This window comes from Prionailurus bengalensis, chromosome C2 (genome assembly GCF_016509475.1).
Source record: "Prionailurus bengalensis isolate Pbe53 chromosome C2, Fcat_Pben_1.1_paternal_pri, whole genome shotgun sequence".
NCBI lineage: Eukaryota > Metazoa > Chordata > Mammalia > Carnivora > Felidae > Prionailurus > Prionailurus bengalensis.
In genome coordinates, this window is record NC_057350.1 from 71,391,982 (window position 1) to 71,418,143 (window position 26,162).

The 26,162-nt window shown below is 39.9% G+C and overlaps 1 protein-coding gene across 1 annotated transcript in view; it reads right to left on the reverse strand.

Annotated features, from left to right (window-relative positions):
- The window catches only part of SNX4 (sorting nexin 4), a 71,415-nt gene extending 57,575 nt beyond the window's left edge, over nt 1-13,840 (reverse strand). The window contains exon 1 of the mRNA XM_043594399.1: nt 13,644-13,840. Within this exon, the coding sequence (XP_043450334.1) occupies nt 13,644-13,784 (141 nt within the window). The 5' untranslated portion in view covers nt 13,785-13,840. The remainder of the gene's footprint in view (nt 1-13,643) is intronic.
- Nucleotides 13,841-26,162: the final 12,322 nt, after the last annotated feature.

The window sequence follows — 26,162 nt, forward strand, 5'->3', positions numbered from 1 at the left end:
CTCTCCCCTATCCTGATTATGCATGTGCTCTCTCTCTCTCTCTCTCAAAATAAATAAACATCTTTAAAAATGTCTAAGAAAAAATCTAAAAACATTTTATATAAAGATAAATAATCCTCAATATTAATATCTAATTTTGGTTTTACCAAAGTCAAATCACTCTCTCAAAAAGAAAATACTATACATATGCCCAAAGGCATGATTTTCAATAGGCAGGTTAAATTTAAAAATTAAAAAACAAAACAAAACCAGAAGTTGTCTTATATTCAACTTTAAATTTGCCTAAACATTTTGGCAGTGGTTAAAAGGTTCCACTTGTGAGACAGCAGCAAGGTTTAAGAGCAGACTCCTTTCACTTCCTGCTAAAACATGCCCAAGTCTATGCTAAAGAACCAAAGAGAATAAACATACCACTATTGCTTCAAAGGCTGTATGTGTGGAAAGTGTGCCACTGAAGAAAGTTCTTGAAAATACCAAAGTAACTCCAAGTCTAAACAAGGAAGATAAAGTGAGACCATGTGATAGTTGCTATGCTTTGGGGGTTTTCCACTTCCTCTCTCTCAAAGTTCAGAGGTGGGTTTTAATTAAAAATACTGCACTACATTATAAATGAGAGCAGTTTGTGAAGAAGAATGTGAAAAATTGACATGAATGGAGCCATTTTAAAAGGGAGCCAAGCAACCACTGCAGAGAAATTGCCTTATCCGTGTCTGTTTGAACTCAACCAAAACCTTTGGACTAGGCAAAACAGCAAATGTTTTAAGCAACTACTTGAGAAGCCAGCAGAACAGATACCCTGATCACAAGTTCAGAAGGTTATGGACTTTCCAAAGATAGAGTCTGTAGTAAATCAATGTATAGCCAAGAGTTTAGCCTTTTTTTTCCCTTTTAACTCATGTAACTGCCCCCTGCCTTCTTTTTCCTTATAAGCCTCTTAATTTCACCCTAGAAGCAGGATACTATTTGGGTTTTCTACCTGAATCTGTATTCCTCAAATTACAATTCTCTGATTCCAAATAAACATTAGTTTGCCTTTTACTGTGGCTCTTTATTTTCAGGTTAACAAGAAACAGAAGTAGCAAGATGGATGCACCAAAACATAAAAGAAAAAACTACAGTAAAACCTGCAATGATAATTTGTACAGAAAATTAAACCCATGTGCTATAAGGACAGAAAAAGCTATGTGATATTGCAAAAAATTAAATGATGAATAAATTTAGGAAATACCCCCAAAATGCTGAATAAAAAAAGGAGAAGGTAAAATGCTAAAAGAAGATAAAAAGGACAGAGAACTAAAAGCCAACCCAATGGAACCAATGGAATAGAATTATTAGTAAAAACAAACAAACAAACAAACAAAAAAAACAGAAGTCACTCAATTGTCAAATAAGACTTTTTTTTTTTAATATAATTTATTGTCAAGTTAACTAACATACAGTGTATATAGTGTGCTCTTGGTTTTGGGGGTAGATTGCCGTGATACATCTCCTACATCCCAGTGCTCATCCCAACAAATGCCCTCTTCAATACCCATCACCCATCCCTGCCCCCATCAACCCTCAGTTTGTTCTCTGTATTTAAGAGTCTTTTATGGTTTGCCTCTCTCTGTTTGAAACTATTTTTCTCCTTCCCACCCCCCATGGTATTCTGTTAAATTTCTCAAGTTCCACATATGAGTGAAAAAACATAGGATATCTGCCGTTCTCTGACTGACTTATTTCACTTAGCGTAATACCTCCCAGTTCCATCCACATTGTTACAAATGGCAGGAAGACATTTTTAGTAAGTATAAGTTGTATGTTTAGCTACTAAAAGAAAAAATAAGAGATAGAAGGAAATACTTCAACCAAAAAAAATTCAAAAAGTTACATAAGTACAAACCACTCAACATCAAGATTATGAAGCCATTGTTAGTTTAGATACATATTTATAAAAATCATAATTTGGGCCCATAGGTAAACACTATGATTTACCACCATCTACTCCAGTGAAAAATTCCCTCAATGCTGGAAGGACATGACTAACAAAGCAAATTATCTCCCCAGCCAAAAAGATAATGCCTATGAGTCATGAATTTACCCTCATGCCATCTGATTACATAGAAGGAAAAAAAAATAAAAGAATAAAATCAGCTATCATAAAAACTAAAGAACGAAAACAGGAACACAACAATAACACCAGCAGGATTTGGCAGCTGATATAAAATTGCTAATCCTCTCAACAAAGCATAGAAGAGTGTCAAGATTAACAAAACCAGAAGCACAATTGTTTAAAGAATACATTCAAAAGATTTAGAGATGGGGGCGCCTGGGTGGCGCAGTCGGTTAAGCGTCCGACTTCAGCCAGGTCACGATCTCGCGGTCCGGGAGTTCGAGCCCCGCGTCAGGCTCTGGGCTGATGGCTCAGAGCCTGGAACCTGTTTCGTTTCTGTGTCTCCCTCTCTCTCTGCCCCTCCCCCGTTCATGCTCTGTCTCTCTCTGTCCCAAAAATAAATAAACGTTAAAAAAAAAAAAATTTTAAAAAAAGATTTAGAGATGGACTGACTTGACTGGAAAATGAGCCCAGGGACATGTTTCAAACAAAGATTGAATAGTTTAGGTGTATTCAAAGCACACTTCTCATCAGGGTAAAGAATATAATTAAAGAGGGGTGCCTGGATGGCTCAGTCGGAAGAGCATCCAACTCTTGATATCTGGGTTGTGATTTCAAGCCCCACATTGGATGTAAAGATTATTTAAATAAACTTAAAAAAAAAAATTCAGGGGTGCCTGGTGGCTCAGTCAGTTAAACATCTGACTCTTGATTTCAGCTGAGGTCATGATGTCCTGTTCAGGGGTTAAAGCCTCACATGAGGCTGAGACTGCTTGGAATTCTCTCTCTCTGCCCCTCCCCTGCTCAAGCTCACGCATGACTTTCTCTCTCTCCCTCAAAATAAATAAACTTAAAAAATTTTAAAAAGACTAAATAACTATCCAAATAATAATGTCACTATTAAATGTAGAAGACTAAATGTAGAAGATGAACATAGTTAAAAGGCTAATGAAATCCTTTATTTTCAACTCAAAGAATGAAAATGAATATAATCTATTTCAAGTTATTAAGATGTTGCAAACCACTGGGGTACCTGGGTGGTTCTGTCAGTTAAGCCTCTGACTTCAGCTCAGGTCATGATCTTACGATTTGTGAACTCAAGCCCCACACTGGGTTCTCTGCTGTCTGCACAGAGCCACTTTGGATCCTCTGTCCTCCCCTCTCTGCCCCTCCTTTGCTTGTGCGCTTGCTTGCACTCTCTCTCTCTCTCAAAAATAAACATTTTTTTAAAAACTTAAAATGTTGCAAACCATTAAGAAATAGTAAAAGCATAAAAGCAGATAAAAATGACAAAAAGAACAATAAGAAACTATTAATTCAAGAAATATTTCTTGAGTATTTACAATGCCAGTCATTAGGGATAGAAAGATAGCTGAAACAAGGTGCCTGACACTTGAGGAGTTAACTGACTCCATGGGAATTCTCAACCCAACCGGCACAGTGATGCTCTTTAAGATGAAAAGACAAGATGAAAGCTAACCTTAATATAACTTTTAGGGTTATAGGTGAAAAGAGTTAGTGTTTAGAGCATTTGACTTGTTTAATCTTATTTAAATCACACACAAAAGAAAATATATTACGTTTACTATCATATTGAAAATTACAGGAGAAAGATAAAACAGGCAACAACAACAAAACAGGCAGATTGAGACAAACATGAAAGTAATCAGAAAAGAAACAATGCACAGAAAGAAAAATAAAATATACTTGGCCAAATAGAACAGAAATAATAATCATCAATATAATTTACAAGAAAAAAGAGAGGCACCTGGGTGGCTCAGTTGGTTAAGCATCCAACTTTGGCTCAGGTCATGATCTCCTGGTTCATGGGTTCGAGCCCTGCATCAGGCTCTGTGCTGACAGCTCGGAGTCTGGAGCCTACTTTGGATTCTGTGTCTCCCTCTCTCTGCCCCTTGCCTGCTCTGTCTCTCTCTTTCAAAAGTAAGTAAACATTAAAAAGAAAAACTAAAAAAAAGAAAAGAAAAAGAAACAAGCTAACAAAATCTTTCCCAGATCCACACTGAAAGGTATGTGGTCCATGTGTAATGAACATCCCAACAAGATTAAAGCAGAAAAACAAGAAACAAGACTCCTACAAAAGAATAAGTATCAAATTTGCCTTAGATTTCACAATAAATTCCAAATGACACAGGAACATCATGCATAGAACATGCTTGAAATATTTAAACATATTAGATACTGTTCCTTCAAAAATACTTAACCCCAGCAAGATTTTTTGTAGAAACTGATAAACCATTCCTAAAATTTATATGGAAATACAAAAGACTTAGAATAGCCAAAACAAGTTTGAACAAGTTGCAGGACCCAGTTTCAAAACTTACTAAAAAGTGAAAGTAATCAAGACAGTGTGGTACTGGCAGAAAAGATCAAAGGAATGGAACTGAGAATCCAGAAACAAACCCTTACATTTAAGGTCCACTGATTTTTTTTTTTTAAGACACACCCAGGCAAATCAATAGGGAATGGAGAGGTCTTTTCAACATGCAGTGCTGGGACTACGAAATGTCCACATGCCAAAAAAAGATTTACACCTTTTACTCACACACACCATGCACAGAAATTAACTGAAATGGCCCAGATAAAAGAGCTAAAACTGAAATTTCTGGAAGAAAACATAGGAGAAAAATCTTTGTGATTTGGGGTTATACAAAAAGTCCTTAGATATAATACCAAAATCATAATCCATAAAAGAAAAATGTGATATACTAGATCTCATCAAAATTAAAAACTTTTACTCTTCAAAAGACACCATAGTGCTCGCTTCGGCAGCACATATACTAAAAGACACCATAAAAAAAGGGTGCCTCGCTGGCTCAGTAGGTAGAACATGTGGCTCTTGATCTTGGGGGTTGTAAGTTCAAGCCCCACATTGTGGGTGGAGATTACTTAAAAACTAAAATGGTTAGAGTGGCAAAGGTTATATGTACTTTACCCCAATTAAAAAAAAAAAAAAAAGACCACAAAGAAAAAAAAGATAAAATACAAATGGGGGAAGAACCTGTAAATCATATAATCACATAAAAGACTTGTATTGAGATCATCTAGAAGCATGTTGCTGACTCAGTCAGTAGGGCAAGCAATTCTTGCTCTCAGGGTTGTGAGTTTGAGCTCCATGTTGTATGCAGAGATTACTGAAAAAAAATGAACTTAAAAAAAAAAAAAAACATAAACTGATCACATAACCAAATAATCACACCCCCTACAAATCTAACTCAGAGAAATGTAAACGTATGTCCACACAAAGACTTATATACGAGTGTTCACAGCAATATTTATAATAGCTAAAACTGTAAACTACAATGTCCATAAAATGGTGAACAGATTTTAAAAAATGTGATATATCCATACAATCAAATATTATTCAGTAATAAAAAAGGAACTACTAATATATGCTATATAACATGGTTGAACCTCAAAAACACTCTAAGCCAGGCTCAAAAGACAATAGATTGTACAATTCCATTTGTATGAAATATCCCAAAAAACAAATTTATATAGAAAGTAGACAGCTACTTTCCTACTAACACCTACAGCTAAGGTTGTGAAGGGAGATTAACTACAAAGGAAAGAGAGAATTTGGGGGAATGACTGAAATGTTCTAAAACTGGATTATAGTGATGTTGGTTGCACAACTCTCTAAATTCCCTAAAAATAACTGAATTATATATTCATAATCAGTAAATTTTACAGTAAATTATGCCTTAATAAAGTTCTTTAAAATAAAATCCCCAAGTCCATACTGAAAAAGACAAATAGAAAGTTTGATAAGGAACAAGATATTTTCAATTTCCAAGTATGTCCCCACAAATTATTAATTACAAAAGGGAAAACAGTAACTTTATATTGAAGCCTGGCAGAAAATGTGATCAAACTACTGGGAAATACAAATCATGTGTGAACTGTTAAGTTACAACTAGAACACAGCATGACTTCAGTGGCAATTTCTGCCAAAGATGCATAACCTTTCTCAGTAAAGACTGAGAACTTCCAGATTGGAGGAAACTAAAGAGATAATACAATTAAATGCAATCCATGAGTCTGGACTGGATCATTTTGCTCTGAAACACTATTGGTACAACTGGCAAAATTTAAACAGTTTGAGGATTAGATACTAGTCATTTATCAATGTTATTTTCCTGATTTTGATGGCAGTACTGTGGTTACATAGGACAATGTCCTTGTTTGACCCTGAAATACTGAAAGGTTTTTTGTTGTTGTTGTTTTTTTAAGTAATCTCTACAGCCAAGGTGGGGCTCAAACTCATGATCCCAAGATCAGGAGTTGCAGGCTCTACTGACTGAGCCAGCCAGGCACCCCTCACACTGAAAGTTTTGGGAATGAGATGAGGGACTATAATGGCAGTTCAGTGGCTCAGTCAGTTAAGCAACTGACTCTTGGTCTCAGCTCAGGTCAAGATCTCACGGTTCATGAGATAGAACTCAGAGTCGGGCTCTGACAGCACACAGTCTGTTTGGGATTCTCCCTCTCTCTCTCTGACCCTCTCCCGTATGCATGTGTTCACACATGCATGCTCTCTCTACCTCTCAAAATAAATACATAAATCTTAAAATAGTTCATGGGAAAAAAGGATCTTCATACTGTACTTGCTTATAAATTTGATACCATTTTTATAAATGAGACTATTTCAAAAGATTTTTAAATAGTCTTTACATTTACAAAAGTAATTTTAGTTTGTTATGTTTGAGAGAAGGAAAAAAACAAAGATACATGCCTTCCAAATCATTACTGAGGATAAAACCAAAGAATTATTGCCCACAAAGGAAAACCAAAAATAGAAACCAAAATAAGAAAGCATAAAACCTCACAGAAGAAAATCCACTAAAAATAAAGCCAGTTAGGACAATGCAAATGTTTTAAATTCCCTATGGTAAACAAGAGAAAGTTTAACACATAACACAAGGCATAAAAATTATAACATGGACAAACACAAATACAAATAAACTGAAATCAAAATAAATCAGTGTAGCATCAGCCAAAGCAGATAATCAAGAAAACATAATATAACAGGAAATCAGGGGGAAAAAAAAGTTTGTAATTAGAAGAGCCAAGGATCAATTCACCCTCAGATTAGTAGCCAGTTTGCCAGAATTTGAGTTTTTAAAATCTCTCTGCCTCAGTTTCCTCATCTGTAAAATGAGGATGAGAGTACTGACCTCATAACATTATTGGGAACATTTAATGAGTGAATGCAGGTAGAGTGTTCTAAGAGCTCAAGTATTACCTATCACTTATTATTTGTAGGTTTAAGTTTTCTCTTATTATGAAACTAATACAGGTTTAATGTATAAACATTGAAAAGTATAGAAAAAATTAAACAGAAATCACACACATCCCACAACCCAGCACTAACCATGCTGACGTACCATTCCTGGGCTACTTTCTTACAGTCTTTTTTTCCAAGTGTGATGCTACTGTGTTACTGAAACAGGTCAAAGATCTGAAATTTAAGAACTACCCAATGAATTGACTTTCCTCAGGGGATATGTCTACAATAGTCAAAAGTAGCAGGTGTTACATTAAAAATAATGTATTTAACTTAGGCCTAAGAGCAAAGCTTACTTCAGTTGTAGACAAGAAAAACTTAGTTATAATACATTATGCTTTTTAAATAGCATAGAAAATATGCTTATCTATAAAAATATGCTTTTTATAAAAATATATATTTTTTTAATTAACAGTGATTCAGAACACATTAATTTTTACTTAAAATATGTAAGTCTGAACAGTTTTCCAAACTGAGTCAGAACATATTCACAGTTCATGAAATCAATTTGGCGGTTTGTGACCAACATTTCTTTTTAAAAATAAATAACTGGGGCGCCAGGATACCCCAGTCAGTTGAGCATCAGACTCTTGATTTCGGCTCAGGTCATGATCCCCACATCGGGCTCCACATTAGCAATGTACAGCCTGCTTGGGATTCTCTCGCACACGCTCTCTCACTGCCTCTCCCCCACTTGTGCTCACATTCTTTCTCTCACTCTTGCACTCTCCTTCTAGCGGTGCCTGCATGGCTCAGTCGGTTAGGTATGTGACTTTGGCTCAGGTCATGATCTCACAGTCTGTGATTCAAGCACTGAATCAGGCTCTGTGCTGACAGCTCAGTCTGGAGCCTGCTTCAGACTGTCTCCCTCTCTCCCTCTCCCTCCCTCTCAAAAATAAATAAACATTAAAATAAATAAACAAACAAACAAACCTAAAAAAAAAAAAAAGAATAGGGGCACCTGGGTGGCTCAAGTTGGTTAAAGGTACGACTTCAACTCAGGTCATAATCTCACAGCTTGTGAATTCAAGCTCTGCATCAGGCTCTCTGCTGTCAGCACAGATCCTCCCTCTCTCTCTCTGCCCCTCCTCCATTCTCTCTGAAAAATAAATAGGGGCGCCTGTGTGGCTCAGTCGGTTGAGCATCGGACTTCGGCTCAGGTCACGACCTCAACAGCTCGTGAGTTTGATCCCCCTCCCGTTGGGCTCTGTGTTGACAGCTCAGAGCCTGGAGCCTGCTTCAGATTCTGTGTCCCTCTCTCTGTCCCTCCCCTGCTCCCACTCTCTCAAAAATAAGCATTAAAATAATAAATAAATAAGCATTAAAAAAATAGAAGAATGTCAGAGTACTATATGAAGTAATGATTAGGTATTGTTTCCTGAACAATTATGTATTAAAGGATATGTATGCTGATTAGGATGTAGAAAATGTATTTTGTACTGTGAGTCACCCTTGAAAAACTAACTGAGAGCTGCTGAGGTAGAAAATGAGGAAAGATTCTGCAGTGTGATTTAATCATCTGCTGCTAAACTGATACATTCTGTAACTACCCCTGTACATTTTCTTTTCCTTTTTCATGTTGTTCTCACCCACACATGCCTCAAACCTTGCTCACAGTACCAGCCTATTGCACTCAGTTCTCTGCTGCCAATCAGCGAAGGTGTCACGGGATACAGCGATTGCTAAGCAAGAAGCACAAGTTGCACAAGAACTCTTTGCACTCACCAGCACTCCCAGGCCTAAAGCATGCTCCTTTAAAAAAAAAAAAAAAAAAATCACTCATGACTCCCTCAGGCAATGATTTTTCTCTGGACAAACACTGTTAACTATCAACTCAATGGAATCTTCCAGACTAAAAAGAAGTTCTCCTACTTCCCATTCCCTTGCTATTTCATCTCTCTTCTGCCAGGACTAATTGCTACCTTCTTGGAGATTGGATTCCTCTCTCATTTTTCCATCTTCTAAATTATTTTAAATAGAACTGGCAGTACTTGGAAAAAAAAAAAAAACCCTCTTCCTTACAGGGAACAAAAGTATGAAAGGAAAAAAAAAGAAAACTTCTAAATAAACAATGGAAAGGAGGAGGATTGAAGACTCACAGAAAGAAAAAGAAGAGACTACAGAAGAGTTGATAGCAGAATTTAAAGAATCCTGGTTAGCGATGTTTGAAACCAAAGGAGATTTGAGACTCAAGCAGTGCTTGTTTCTATTACCCACAGGTGTAGGGCAACTGGTATAATTACTCTCAGCCCAAACCTGCAGTCAAAAATAAGGCTGATGGGGCACCTGGGTGGCTCAGTCCGTTAAGCATCTGACTTTGGCTCAGGCCATGATCTCGTGGTTCATGAGTTTGAGCCCTGTGCTGGGGCTTGGGATTCTCTCCCTCTTTCTCCCTCTCTCTCTACCCTTCCCCCCCCCCACTCTCTCTCTCTAATAAAAATTAAAAATTTAAAAAAAGGCTAAGATAAGGCAAGCTTTCTGCATCTCTACACACCATCTGCATACATATTTTTGTGGTGAAAAATTGCTTGATAAATCAACACATCTTTTGCACCTTTTTTCTTAATATTGTTAACTAAAAGATTTAAAGTACAGTATTGGAGAAATTAACAAGTCTATTTTTAACTTTTTTTTTTTTTTTTTGGAATGAAGCAGCATGGTTTGCTGGAAAGAGCACTGATTTCCTAGCCAGGAGGACCTGGGCTCAGATTCCAGCCATACCAGTGACTAGCTTGTGACCTTGGTGAAATTACTTCTCTCTGAAGCTATGCTTCCCCATCTTTATCTGTCTTTCGGGGGTAACTTACAGAATTAAATAAAAAGTACAGCTTACTGTGCATAGCACCCACAAACAACAAATCTTTCTGCTCAGACCATATTCCTATCAATAACAGTAACAACGTGGCTATGGTTATTGCAATACTTCTCAACTGGAAGTGGACAGGAGAAGAGAGGATAGAAAGAGGGAAAAGTGAGTAGATGACCCTCTAAGGAAGGACGTGGGAGTTTTGTCAGGGAGGGGACAATGTACAGAGTATATGTGAATGTTTATGTTTAAACTCCTGATTTTGAAATGTTTGATTCTGAAAATATCTGTCCAAATGACCTGTGTCTCTAGAATTACTAAATTAGGGAGCTGCTTTAAGAAACCCCATAAGTTCAGTCACTAATGAATGGTATATTTACAAACATTTTCCTAAAATGTCAGGTAATACAACTTTTACTATACGATATCATCTTTGGGTTTTCAAATATCTCAAACTTAATATACATAAGTTTTAATGAGGTATTTATAATCAACTTCTAAATTAAGATAAATGGATTTTATACTATAGTTGTGACTTCACATTAATCATCTAAAGGCTTTCACAAAAAAATTATCCAAAAAAATTTTTTTCAAGATTTTTTTAAACTAATTTCTACACCCAACCTGAGACTCAAACTTACAATCCTGAGATCAAGAGTCGCATGCTCTACCAACTGTGCCAACCAGGTGCCCCACCAAAATTGTATCATTATAATTAAAATTAAACTCATGATGTTTTGTTGTTGCCAACAAAAGGTAGGATTCTTGCCTTTCGAAATAATCTAAAATTGCTTTAACACATATCCATGAGATTGGCAACTACTTGAAGATCTAAAAATATTAAGTGTTGATAAAGACAGAAAGCAATTTGGCATCACCTACTAGGGTTGAATATGCTAATACCCTACAATCCAGCAACCCCACACCTAAATTTATATTAGACATTTGCACCAAGAGATATGTAAGAAAAAATTAACGACAGTAATTTTTTAGAAATAGCAAGAACCTTGTAGCCATCCCAAAGTCTATAAACACAAGAAGAAATAACTGTAGAGGGGTGCCTGGGTGGCTCAATCAGTTGAGCGTCCAGCTTCAGCTCAGGTCATGATCTCACCGGCCGTGAGTTCAAGCCCCGCATCAGGCTCTGTGCTGACAGCTCTGAGCCTGGAGCCTGCTTCAGATTCTGTGTCCCCTCTCTCTCCGCCCCACCCCTGCTTGTGCTCTGTCTCTCGCTGTCTTCAAAAATGAATAAACAAAAAAATTAATAACTGTAGAATATCTATGAAATGGCATACTATATGGGGAACCTGGCTGGCTCAGTAATTGAGCATCTGACTCTTGATTTACGCTCAGATCATGATCCCAGGGTTGTGGGTTTGAGCCCCTCATCAGGCTCTGAGCTGAGCATGGAGCCTGCTTAACAATCTTTCTCCCTCATCTATATTTATATAAATAAAATGGCAGACTACAAAGCCACCAATATAAATGAACTAAGACACATTTTGGAATCCCAAAAACATATTGAGCAAAGAGAGGAAGTAATAGTAAAATTATGTCACTTATGTAAATTTCAAAGTCAGGTAAAACCAAACAATATATTGTTTAGGAATATATGTCGTGAGATTATAAGAAAAGCAAAAGAACTATTAATACAAAATGCAGAATACAGGCTACCTCTGTGGTGGAGGGAGTGAGCTGTAACAAGAGAACATATGAGGGCTTCAATTATTTGGCGATATAATTATTTTGTGAGATCTTCTCTGTACTAAGGATATACTTCACAATAAAAGTTGTTTTGTTTTGATTTGTTTGTAAGGGGAAACACAAAAACTAAGTCACAAGTGGGGACCTGCATAAAGAGCAAATCAAGTGTTCCTGGGTGGCTCAGATAGTTGAGCTTCTGACTCAATTTCAGCTCAGGTCAAAATTCTCTCTATCTCTCCCTCTGGCCATCCCCTGCTCACGTGCACACTCCCTCTCCCTCTCTTTCAAAAAAAACAAAAAAAAAACAACCCCAAAAAACTCTCTTTAATGTTTATTTTTGAGAGACAGAGAGACACAGAGCATGAGTAGGAGAGGGGGAGAGAGAGAGCAAGACACAGAATCCGAAGATGGCTCCAGGCTCTGAGCTGTCAGCACAGAGCTGGACATGGGGCTCGAACCCATGAACTGTGAGATCATGACCTGAGCCGAAGTTGGATGCTTAACTGACTGAGCCACCCAGGTGCCCTAAAAAAAAAAAAAAAAAATTTAAAGCAAATAATGTAAGAGCCAAGGTTTCAAACCACAGAATACACACACTTCTCTCACATTTAATATGAGATCCTGACTTTTCCACAAATAATTCTACATTTTGGAAAAAAAAAAAATAAATGAAAAACTTAAAACTCGCCCAAAAAAGTCCTCATGCTACCTTATATTTCTCAACATTTCCCTAAGAAGGAGAAACCGTCCTGTGAAGTTCTGGGTATCAGGTCTCTAAAGAGACTAGAGACTTTCTAGTTACATTCAGCAAACAGCTTTAACTTTTCGTTATCCATATACTAGAAGCATGGGCAGTTCTATATTAGCACTGACACCTGTTCCAGAAAAAAAGCAAACTGATGATTAATGCACACTCTTGGATAGAATGGTCTCACGTGGAGCGCTAGTTTCTGGAATGCTTCAATTTAACCGGTCTACCTATCTTGCATTATGCGTGGAAACACTTCGGAATGAAAGCAATTACAACTACAAGATGTTGCATTTTCTCCTCTCTTCAGGTGATGAAAATCACTCATCACCAGGGGCTTCACAAAGCAAATACATGGGATATAAATGATAAAACGTCAACTGGAAAATATGGCACTGCCTCCAAACGAAGAAACTGCAGACAAATAAGGAGTTTAATTTTTTTTTATTTGTACCTTTTCTTGAATCCGACACCTTCTTCAATTTCCTGATGGTGGCACCAAGCCGACTACCCTTTATAACCTCCAACTATTTGGTCAAGCCCCTCATTCCCTTCCTTCAACACCACTGCCCACTCACCACGACGCCTCCGTTCGCACAACCCCTCACCAGAATGTCAACAACAGCGTTCGTCTTCAGGTCCCAACCTCCAGGTCCCCCGACCTCTGAACACCGCACCCGCTCCAGCCTGGCAGGTTCCGGGCTCCGACCTCCATGCCCCCGGGACCGCACCCACACATCTCCTCCGCTCCCCTCACCGCCGCCGCCTTCTCCGTCCTTCCCTCAGTCCCGCTGCCCCAGGCGGTCGCCCCTCCCCAGAACCCGCTTTTCCACTGAGCCTCTCCCTCAATGCACCTGTGGCTCGGCCCTTCCACCCTGCTGTCCCCTCACCGCGACCCCCCCACCCCCGGCCCTCGCCAGCCCAGCCCAGCCCGGCCCGCTAGGCCCGGACACCAGGCCCTGCGGCCTCGGCTGCCCCTTCTCCTCACCGTGCTGTCTCCGGGGACCTCGTCTCGGGAACCCTCCGCTTCCTCACCGACCGCAGCCTGCAGCCCCGCGTCGGTGTGGCCCAGCGGCTCTAGGGGAGCCGGCTGCCACTGCCGCTCGAGATCCGGAGGTGCCTGCTCCATGTCTGCAGTTTGGCGCGGCAGACCCAGTGCGCTTGCGCCGCCGCGCAGCGCGCCCCGCCCCCTTTCCCCGCCCGGGCGACAGCGCCCGGCCCTCCTTCCCTAGCCTGGGCCGCCGCTCCCAGAGCCCCTTTCCTTGCTTACGCTGCCGCGCGTGGAGTCGGTTCCCCTTGGCTCGGTCAGCGGCGGCTGAGACCCACAGAGCTCCCTTGCCTGTGGCTGAGGCGGAAAGGCGCGCCTGCCTAGGTACTGGCCACCGCTGCTAAGCTGGGATACGCAGAAACCCGGGAGAACTGATGGAGGGAGAGAAGGGGGAAAAAGGGGAAGGTGAAGACCAAAGTAGACATGGGAACCATTCCGATTGGTGATCACCTAGAGAAAAATTGAAACACACAAGAAATCGGAGGCCGCAGTCTGACCTCGCTCTCGGCCTCTGACTTGCCTGCCTTGTAGGTTCCATTTTTTACCCGGAAAGATCAGAGAGGCGCAAATTAAAAATTTTTAGCGGGTCCAGTAACACATTTAGCAAAAGGTAGCACATGCAAGTTTTTGAGAGAAGTGAAGAAGTGAAGCATTTGGCTGAAGCGGTGTTTGAAATCCGTTGCGTTTCTGATCCGGAGAAACCCAGAGATTTCTGATCATTTTCTACAAACATACTTTAATGAATTTTCGGAACCCGCTTCCTTGATAAGCATTCACTATGGTAACCTGATGAGAAATGCTCACTGGGTGTACCAGAATGTGGTAGTTGGCCGTTCCTTATATGCAGTCTGGTCATCAGTTTTTCCATGACACAAACCTCATTCTGCCCGAATACCTAGCTGTTCCAAGTTGTGACACACAATGTGCTCTTCCTGGATTGCATTCTCTGCCCACCCCCCCCCCCCCCCACAACTGGTGAATTTCCCATTCATCCCTAAAACCTCAATCAAGTTATAATGTCCAAATGCTAACATCACTGTGTTAATAAACCAGTTAGAGGGCCTAGGTGGCTCAGTGGTTAAGTGTCCGACTTTAGCTCAGGTCATGATCTCACCGTTGGGAGTTCGAACCCTGCATTGGGCTCTGTGCTGACAGCTCAGATCCTGGAGCCTGCTTCAGATTCTGTGTCTCCCATTCACTCTGCCACTTCCCTGCTTATGCTGTGTCTCTCTCTCAAAAATAAATAAACGTTAAAAAAAATAAGATAAAAATGTTGCTTGTTTTATTTTACAATTATTTATTTATATGTCTGTCTGCCCCAACTAGACTTTGGACTTTTTTTTTAAAGCAGGGACCCTATCTTACTTTTTTTTTCCCTTCTGAACAAACAGTAGTGTGGTAGGGTCCCCTCCCTAAGAAAAGAAAAAAAAAGAAAAAGAAAAAACCTCAAGGTAACCTGGTTATACAGCTATGTGAAAACATCCCTCACAACCTTGTAACATGAGACCACTTAATCAGACTACATGTTTGTATGTTACCATATATGGGAGACAAAGAAGGAGAAAATAAAAAACCACACCACTTGGCGTTGAGGTCTCAGTTCTTTGGGTAAGAACCCAACTGAACCATGCTGGCACAAGTAAAGTTGCTTCCTGGAAAGAAAAGCCTCGATTGTCTGTGCAAGAATCCTGCTACAGTAGGATATTTACTCAAATTTTTGAAGACATTTCATCAGGGATTACTCATGCTAGGCAAATTCTCAGGAAACATTTTTAAATCGCAAGACTATTAATTTATCACAAGAGAAATATATATCTTCCCAGGGACAGATTTGTAACCATTATTCTATGACTTTCTCCCCATTTGAGATCCTTAACAAGTTTGGAGAGCCATTAGGATAATTCCTCTGGCCTGGTGATTTGAGTATTTCATCCTGTAGTAAGAACAAGGAAAGGGGCTCAGGGGTTTACAAAGCATTCATGGAGAGGGGGCCATAGTGCTATGTACTATTTGAAAGGAAGGAAGGAAGGAAGGAAGGAAGGAAGGAAGGAAGGAAGGAAGAAAGGAAGGAAGAAAGGAAGGAAGAAGGAAAGAGAAAAGGAAGGAAGGAAGAAAGAAAAGAAAGAGGAAAGAGAGAAAGGAAGAAAGAAAAAGAAAAAAGAGAAAGAAAGAAAGAAAAACAGAGTAGGAACATCTGTTTCCCCTTCATTATGACCCCAAAATATGCCACTTTGCCATGTGTATTATTTTGAGCTGAAGGCAATCAAGACCCAGATGAGTCAAGAAAATTACTTTTACCTCTCCCTTAAATACCTAAAAGAATTTATGTAGGCCTGGCCCAGAAAGACAATGATTACCAGAGATAACTTTTTATCTGAGTGACCCATCTGTACAACAAGGCAAACCTCTAATTATCAAACATCTGCTCTTATTATCGTCCTGTGAATTACCCTCCTCTCCTTTGAATCCCAGGCCCCTATCCCATTCCTTAGTCCGGGATGGCATCTAAGCCTCAATTATTTCCTGACATGTTCATGGGTCTCATGTTCCTCCCCTTCTCATGGGGCTCCCATACCTACATAATTAAACTTATTTTTGTACTGTTAATCTGTCTATGTCAATTTAATTAATAGACTAGCCAAAAGAATCTAGAAGGATAAAGGGAAAGTTCCCCACCCCTTACAATTCACACCTCTTTTTTTGTGAGAGAGAAAAAATCAAGACTGCCTTTGAGGCAGCTCTTTTCTGGCCATCGGTCCTGTCTCTGTGCTTTAATAAAATAACTTTTTTACACCAAAAAAAAAAAAGAAAGAAAAAAAAAGATACCGCCTTTGATATCAATTTTAAGTTAGCTAGATATAACTTCCTCCGCATATTTTCTTGAGAGATAGCCTTGAAGAAACCAAATTTGGGAAAAGGGTCATTGAAAAGTCTAAAATCAGGGCAAAAAGGATTGGATAATAATTTCCTCATCTTTTCATTGTTCATTTGTGGGAAAATTAGAAAATAGTTATGAATAAAAGTAATATAAAAGCTCCATACTCTCACACCCAAAGATAAGTACTAACATTTAACATATATCCCTTCAAATATTATACATATATGTAATAAAAATGGAATCATACTATAATGTTATTTTATAATTTATTCACTTAATACAGCCAGAACACCTTTCCACGTGATTAAATATATTTGTACAAAATCTTCTCAAAGACTAATTAGATTTTATCGTAAAAAATTACTATAATTTGGGGTACTTGGCTGGCTCAATCGGAAGAGCATTGTAACTCCTGTTTGGGGCTATAAATTCCAGCCCCACACTGGGTGTAGAAATTACTAAAAAAAATAAACTTAGAAAAATTACTATAATTTATTTAATCTTATAATCCTCTATATTTTTTTAATATTTTATTTTTAAGTAATCTCTACACCCACCATGGGGCTCAAACTTACAACACGAGATCAAGAGTTGCATGCTCTAGTGACTGAGCCACCCAAGTGCCCCTCTGTAGTGACAGTTTAGGTTGATTTCAAGCTTTACTTTTATAAACAACACAGCAGTGACCATCCGTCTATATAACATCTTTGTGTAACCAACCTTAAGCTCAGTAGGAGCTGGGAGATTTTTAAGAGAAATTTTATTTAAGCTTTGATAGTGCCTGAGGAATTATTTCTGCTCTGTTACAAAATACTATATTTCTCAAAAATTATTATTTATATCCACTAGATAATATATCTGTCTTACCCTTGGGGCTGCCTACAAGCTAACACTCTTTTCAATAAAGAGGCAATAACTAGTGTTTAAAAAGCCTCGATTGGGAGAAGAGGTGGTATCTGGAATTTCTTGTCCATCTTTTGGGGTTGTTTTTGTTTTCTTTGTTTTTGCTTTTTAATAAGTAGTCTGTTATTTGTTTTAATTAGAGAGAGAGTGTGTGTGTGAGCATGGGAGAGGGGCAAAGGGAGAGACAGAGAGAGAAAGGGAGAAAGAATCCCAAGCAGGCTCCCTGCTGAGTGTGGAGCCCAACGTGAGGCTCAATTTCACATCCCTGGGATCACAACCTGAGCCGAAATCAAGAGTCAGACGATCAGTTGACTGAGCCACCAGGTGCCCTTTGTCCATCTTTTGGACAACTTGCCTTGCAGTTGTTGTTTTGTTTTTAATTCAAGCATGTAACATTTTTATTTTATTTAAGTAAGGTCTATGTTATTTAATTTTATTTAAGTAAGGTCTATGCCCAATGTGGGGCTTGAACTCATGACCCTGAGATCAAGAGTTGCATATTCTACTGCTTGAGCCAGCCAGGTACCCCTGCCCTGCAGTTTTTTATGTATATGGCACTTTGACATACATATTCATGATGCCCCTGGCAAGACAGGCACTATTTTCCCCATTTCACAGAGGAAGAAGCACGCTTGACAAGGTCACACAGCTATCAAATAAGGAGAAGACCCGAGAATCACACTCAAATTTATAGGACTTCAGAATCCATTTGGGCCATGCTGCTTTGCTTGGAGGAAAGGAAGAAGAGAGACTTTTCTGGAAAAGGAAGAAAATAACTGGCAGAAATCAAGGGTTGATACCTCACCTGAAAACCTAGAGGTAGAAGTATATTTCCTTGGGGGACACCTAGGTGGCTCAGTCAGCTAAGCATCTGACTCTTGATTTCGGATCAGGTCACACTCTTAGGGTTTGTGAGATCAGGCTCTGCACTATCACAGAGTCTGCTTGGAATTTTCTCTTTCCCTCTCTCTCTCTCTGCCCCACCCCAAATAAATAAGTAAACATAAAAAAATATATAACAAAATCATTAAAAAGTATATTTTCTTGAAAGATAAAGGCAAAGTCACTCTAGTCTGGCTAAAGTCTGGGAAAGCCCAGCGCCATGACTCCATAGACGTTTTGGATACAGATGCTCCCTGTTCTTCAGATTCAGACAAGGAAAGAATATACCACCACCATCACCACTACCCCGCCCTGCCCCCACGTACACACACACACGCGCGCGCGCACACACACACACACACACACACATCTCTTACTGGGGAAGGGCTTGCAGTTACTTGCTCCAGAATGAATGGGAAAGGTCTTAAGAGGAGGGATGACCAGCCAGGCTAAGGATGAGTCAGCTTCTGTGGGGACACACTCCCCACTTCATCCAGCCAGGAGAACTATAGTAACTAATAATCTGAATTAGCATGATTTAGATTTTTTAATGAATTTAACAAATATTTATTCAGGTCCTCTGTTCGCCTAGGAACACCAGAAGACACCTATTCTCTGCTCCTCTCCATCCAGATTCTTTTTTCTGCTCCCTGGGATTCTGCTATCTTGCTGGCCACCTAGGGTCTCTAAAGGTCATGTTCTTCTCCTTCCTCCAGAACTACACCCTTCTTTTCCTTTAGCCTTGACCAGCAACCAGCCCCAGCTCCACCTCATGTCAGTGTGGATGACATCTGTCCTTGTTCACAGCATAATATCTAATTTGGCCCCTTCCCATTAACATTACCATCTTCCTTTCTGACCTCGTTTGGAAACCAAGTCTTGGTATGCAGTCCTTCATTGCAGTTGAAGAGTTCAGACCCTTCTTTTACTACCCATGGGAAAATTATTTCAACTCAGCCATTCAGACCCTGAAAGTCCCAGAACTTTGAATCATGGGTCAGAGAGGATGCTGGAGATTAGAGCCATCATCTGGCCAGTAGTGGTGCAAGGGCCAAATTATTCCCAAGACATGAATTTCCTGTGGGTTTTGTGCTGAGTCACCAGAGCTACCTTGATTCTGCAACTTTGTACCCCCCAGATTACCTGCCTTCATTCTGTGAGTGCCTGATATCCTCCCAGGATTTTCTCTACTTGCTTGATGTGACTAGTGTTGGTTTCTGGTCTATACAGCACATAGCTGTATAGTGACTGTATATATGACTGACATAGTGAAGCTCCTATCTATTCAACTAAACATGCAATAAATATTTATTAGACACCTGCCAGTCTCGTCTGCCAAGGTGATCATATAAACTGCTTCATGGCTGTATGCCTGTAGAGAAGACTGGAATATGCATGCAATACCTGCAGAACCATCCCCTAAACCCCTATGGCTTGAAAAACTCCTGGAAAGTTCTACAGCAAGCCAGGTACTAGAATCTTCAGTAGTTAAAAATCATGAAAGCCACCACAGGAGAAAAATATTTCTCCCTTGGGCACCTGGCTGGCTCAGTGAGTAGAGCATGTGATTCTTGATTTCAGAGTCCCACGTTGGGTCTAGAGATTACTTAAAAATAAAATCTTAGGGGCGCCTGGGTGGCGCAGTCGGTTAAGCATCCGACTTCAGCCAGGTCACGATCTCGCGGTCCGGGAGTTCCAGCCCCGTGTCAGGCTCTGGGCTGATGGCTCAGAGCCTGGAGCCTGTTTCCGATTCTGTGTCTCCCTCTCTCTCTGCCCCTCCCCCATTCATGCTCTGTCTCTCTCTGTCCCCAAAAAAATAAATAAACGTTGAAAAAAAAATTTTTTTTTTAAATAAAATCTTAAAAAAAAATACTACTTCCCCTTAGATAACGTAAATACACTTTGATAAAGTTCTTCTAAAGAATATAGTTGTTTACAACTAGGACGCTGAAAACAGATAGGTTGGAAGGGCCAAGGCATTTTGGGATAAGCGGGTCTTATGGCACGCATCAGCTAATATTGTACAGATGAATAACAGCTTATCTACAGGGTAAAATGGATACTTTGCAAGCTCATAAGAGCCTGGCAACTGACTAGAATGGAGAGTTTTCTTTGATATTTATATTATACCACCTGATCTTTGTTTGAAAACTAGGGCTGCCTAAAAGTTTCTCAGGATATATTACCTGATTCTGACTGTGTGTATGTGTGTGTTTATGTGTTTGGGGTTTTGTTGTATTTTCTCCTCCAAAATTATATTAAATCCATTTGGGTGTTTTGGTTTTGGAGATTTTTTATGACTTCTTGAACAGAGGTCATAATTATTCCTCTTGCCACAACACCAAGTAAATATATAGAGACTCTGCTCTGAGAATAAAATAGATCCCATTTGGGGGAAACCAGCTTATAGGTTGTAGGATTGCTGCCAGAACAAAATCTTGTCCAATTCTGTCTATTCTGAACAAATTTAGTGGTAGGAAAGATCTAGGTACACGCATATGGAGTCACTGTTGACCCCTTGGGAATTTCTTTTTAAATGAATCCTCTCTTTTATTTCTTTTATTTATTTATTTTTTTTGTTATTGTTACTTTTTTTTTTTTTTGAGAGAGAGAGAGAGAGAGAGAGAGAGAGTGAGCGTGAGCTTAAGTAGGGGAAGAGTAAAGAGTGGGGGGAGAAAGAATCCCAAGCAGGCTCCAAGTTGTCAGCATGGAGCCCAATGTGTGGCTCAAACTCGCAAACCACAAGATCATGACTTGAGCCGAAGTTGGATGCTTAACCAACTGAGCCACCCAGGTGCCCAGCATTGGGAATTGTTTTAACTTGGTATAGTGAGACATGCAGACACAGAAATGAGTGCCATGAAAAAAGAGGGTTTTTTTTTAATGTTTATTTTGAGAGAGAGAGTTTGTGTGTGTGAGCAGGGGAGGGGCAGAGAGAGAGAGAGAGAGAGACTCTCTCAAGCAGGCCCCAAGAACACAGAGCCCAACATGGGTCTCAGTCCCATGACAGTGAGATCACAACCTGAACTGATATCAAGAGTTAAACACTCAACCGACTGAGCCACCCAGGCACCCCAAATGAGCCACCCAGGTGCTCCAAGAAGAAGTTTTATCATGCCCACAGATTCCTAGAAACAGAAGGCACAGCATGCCATTCATAGTGACCACACAGAGAAGCAGAGTGAGAGGGGAAAATACCACAGGAGGCTTTATTGTGGTATCTGTGGGAAGAAATGGGGCAAGGCAGGATAAATAGGTTTAGGATTGGCTAGTTTGAATGATTTCAGAGGGTTCTGGGGCTAAGGGTTGTCCCTAGTTGTCTGGTAGCTGGCCCTGGGATAGTTAGGGAAGGGGAATTATGTAAGAGCCCATAAATGAGGTATTTGGAAGTATGGACTCTGGATTGGTTGGTTTGCACAAGAAAAGTATGCTAGAAATTGGCTATCCCTGGGAGGTGTAATCTCTCAAGGGTCAGCAAGGCCCCAAGATGTCAAAGCACCAAAAACACAAAATAAAAAGACATAATCCATTCACAGACACACAGACTTGCACTAACACTTAGAGTCATATCTGTAATGACATATATGTCTACTAAAACATTAAATCACAATTAGATTATAAGGGATTTCCAAAGAAATCAAGTCCAACTTCCTACCTGATGCTTAAACTTGGTGCCAACATACCCACCAAAGAGTTATTCAGACTAGGGTTTGTAAACAATACCATGGACAAGAATCACATTATTTCTTTTAATGATCTTTAATTTTTTCTTGCTACAGAAATGACATAAAGCATCAATTTTTAAAGTTTATTTATTTATTTTGAGAGAGAGACCATGTGTATGCATACATGAGTGGGGGAGCGGCAGAGACAGAGGGAGGGAGAAAATCTCAAGCAGGCTTTGCACTGTCAGCACAGAGCCCAATGTGGGGCTCGAACCTATGAACCATGAGATCACGACCTGAGCCAAGATCAAGAGTCAGACATTTAACCGACTGAGCCACCCAGGAAACATAATCATCATTTTTAAAATTTAGGAAATAGGGGCACCCTGGTGGCTCAGTCACTTTTGTCTACCTCTTGTTTCAGCTCAGGTCATGATCTCCTGGTTTGAGCCCTGCATTGAGTTCTGTGCTGACAGTGCAGAACCTGCTTGGGGTTTTCTCTCTCTTCCCCTCTTCTGCTCATGTTCTCATTCTCTTTCTTTCTCAAAATAAATAACTAACCTTTAATAAATACATAGATAGATAAATAAATAAATAAATAAATAAATAAATAAATAAAATTTAAGAAATAGCAACAAACAAAAAGAAGAAAGTAAAACTCATCCATAATACCAAGATCCAGGAACAATCACTATATTTTTGAACAGTCTCTCCCCCACCATGGACATGTACACAAATATAATCCATAAAGATAGGATCAAGTCTTACATGATGTTTTGTATGAAACCTGGTTTTTTTATACTCAATACTGTGAACATCTTCACTCACTTGGTCTTGCCTTTCTCCTATGACTGGAAGCTGGAACTAAGAACAGCAGGTGCATGGACTGAAACTCCCCTTTTATTTATTTTTTTATTGTGATATTTGCTTTTTTGCACCGGTGTGGAACGGAACCTGCAATATCTCTAAGGTATGCTTGTATTTATATGTCATGCCTACCAAATATTAATAAACATTAAAAAAATACTAAAAAAAGAATTACCTTTTGCTTGATATTCAGGTACTACTGGCTACATAAAATAAGTTCAGAGTGTTATCTTCTCTATTCAATGAAATTGTTGATTAGTATTACTTCCTCTTCAAATTTTTGTAGATCATCACTGAAACAATATGTGCCTGAAGCTTTCTTTGTGGGGAAAGTTTTGATAATCAATTAAAATTCTTTACTTATTATTGAATTTTTAAAGTATTATTTATTTTATTTTTAAAAATGTTTTTAGTTTATTTTTGAGAGAGAGAGACAGAGCACGAATGGGGGAGGGGCAGAGAGAGAGGGAGACACAGAATCTGAAGCAGGCTGCAGGCTCTGAGCTGTCAGCACAGAGCCCAATGTGGGGCTTAAATTCACAAACTCATTAATATTTCGATAATTTAAATTTAGGATTTTGAAAAAGTTCTGCACATGTGGGCAGGTTCTGTCAACTGGCAAACTTTGCTGAGGCTGAATACAATGGGCATTGGGTATTACATGGGAGCAGCCCCTAAGGCCACCGTAGTGAATGTTTATTTGCTGCATCCCCAACTTTCACTCCTACTTCCCCTTCCCTTCCTTACAGGCTCCCGAATTTGTTCCTTGACTTTCCACAAACTTCCTCCATGCAGCCCATGTGCTTCAAGGGAGACTCACTCCGCCCCCAGATCCGGTATGGACCTATAGATACTTCCACAAGAAACACAAATATGACTCCCTAAAGCCTTAAAAACTAACAGTGATCCTTACTAAAAGCCTCTCGAAATAGTACGTGAGGAATTATATTAAATTGTTAAAACTTGCTAAAAATTCTCTTTACATATCTACATCTCCTCAGTGTCCTCCCCCTCAAAGCAACTGCTCCTCATTTCTCCCCTTGCCCTCTTACCTCAAAACTCCCTGCTCATGAAAGGGCGGGCCTATGCCAGCCGACTCCATCTTGTTCTGTGTCCTTCACCTAGACCACGCCTCCTCCCTTTTAGTGACCTCCCGCTCACCCATTCAAGCTTCCTGATCAAAACACGCCACTTCCCCAGCCAATCGGCTGCCCCTAGACCCCTATAAAACCTTTGTGCTGTTGAAACTCGCTCTCTTTTCCCTGGTATCTCACCGTTGCGTCGGTGCAGGTAGAGGATTGAGCTCGAGCTAGCTCGAATAAAGGCTCTTTGCTTTTGCATCAGACTCGGCTCCCTAGTGGTCTTTGGGGATCACGAATTCTGGGCATAACACTCACACGGGTTTCCTCCTTCCTCACCACCCTCCAGATCTTTTCTTTCCTTCTCAGGATGGCTCCAAGATCTTTCTTATGCAAAGAAATCTTTTGCTTCACTCATCTTCAGTGGCTATCGCTGCTGCCCGTAACCTTGCTCTGAAAAACAAAGAATCCCCCCAAAGCAGGACACAGAGGAAGAGGAGGGGAGGATCTGGTAATGACAGCACTTCGAGCTTTGGTGTTAGAGTATCTGCCACGCAAATGCATGTGCATTTATATGAAATGGATAGACAGAGGGGCTGGAGGGATACAGAGCACAATGTTAATGGTTTGGGGATGGAAAGTGAAGGCGAAATCCAAGGGCAGCGTTCACTTGTTGCTTTATAATCTCCTGTGAATTTAATATTTTACAAAGAGAAATAAACTCAAGTTCTGCTCAAGCAACTTTTTCTTAAGTATGGAAAGTCACCCTCTGGTATCCTTCCAAGTGGGAATGGAGGTCGAAGGGAGGAAAGTTGTTTTTATATATACACGTCTCCATCATTTGAAATGTTACAATGAGCATCCGTTACTTTTATATTAAAAAACAAGCTATTTAAAAGAAAAAAGCAATACCATGTAATAATTATGTAGTACTATTATGTAATAAGCACAGGAACACAGAGGAGGAGCCCTCATCCAAACAGGAATGGCAATGAGAGAAGGAAGAGGGAAGAATTAACCCAGGCCAAGAGGTGGAGGGGGTGGGGCACAGAAACCCTGCAAGAGAGGCACTAAGGCATGAAACAGATGTATTTTGGGCAGATATGACATTATCACGTCCTGGAGCACGAAGGTGAGTAATCCTGGGAAATGATGGAGAGGTGGGAGGGGGAGGAAAAGGGATGGCAGAAAATGATCCATTTAAGCTCAGCCATCTGGTCCATGCTTGCTGGTTATCAAATGTTTACCACATAATATTAAGTGATTTATGTAGGACAAGAAGTCTCTCCTGTAGGCCTCAGAACTCATATTCAGCTGTACACTTCAATTCACCTCTGCTTCTTAATTTTATTTAAACATTTTGAAAAACTAGGGGTGCCCGGGTGGCTCAGTCGGTTAGGCTTCTGACTCTTGGTTTCAGTCAGGTCATGATCTCATGATTCCCCCATGATCTCATGAATTTGAGCCCCCCCTCCCCCCACGACTGCACTGACAGTGTAGAGCCCGGTTGGGATTATCTCTCTCTCCCTCTCTCTGCCCTTTCCCCCCTTACACTGTCTCTGTCTCTCTCAAAATGGATAAACTTAAAAAAAAGAGTAAATTAAAAAATTTTTAAAAGAATTTTGAAACATTAATACATGTACTTAGTTCAGATATTAAGTGACACAAACAGATATACATACAGTAAAACATAAGTCAGCCTTCAACTTCTCATCTCCACTCCCTTGCTCTCCTGCCTTGAGTCAGCCACAATAGGATTTTTTCAGAATTGGAATTACTAGTTTTTAAAAATATTGCAGCCTGGTATCTGGGCTGCACAATGTCATCCCAATTTGGCAGAAGCCACATACAATGCAGGCTATCTAAATGTCTTGAGCCCAGCAGAACAGGTCTAAAGAGAGTAAGTGTAGTTTTCCCTAAAGCTCACCTCAACAGAAAATTCAAAGTTTCAAATGTTTATGAGAAATATGCCTATTTTTAACAGTGACCTTGATTAAAATGATAAAAAATTAAAAATTCTTTTTTTTTTCAACGTTTATTTATTTTTGGGACAGAGAGAGACAGAGCATGAACGGGGGAGGGGCAGAGAGAGAGGGAGACACAGAATCAGAAACAGCCTCCAGACTCTGAGCCATCAGCCCAGAGCCTGACGCGGGGCTCGAACTCACGGACCGCGAGATCGTGA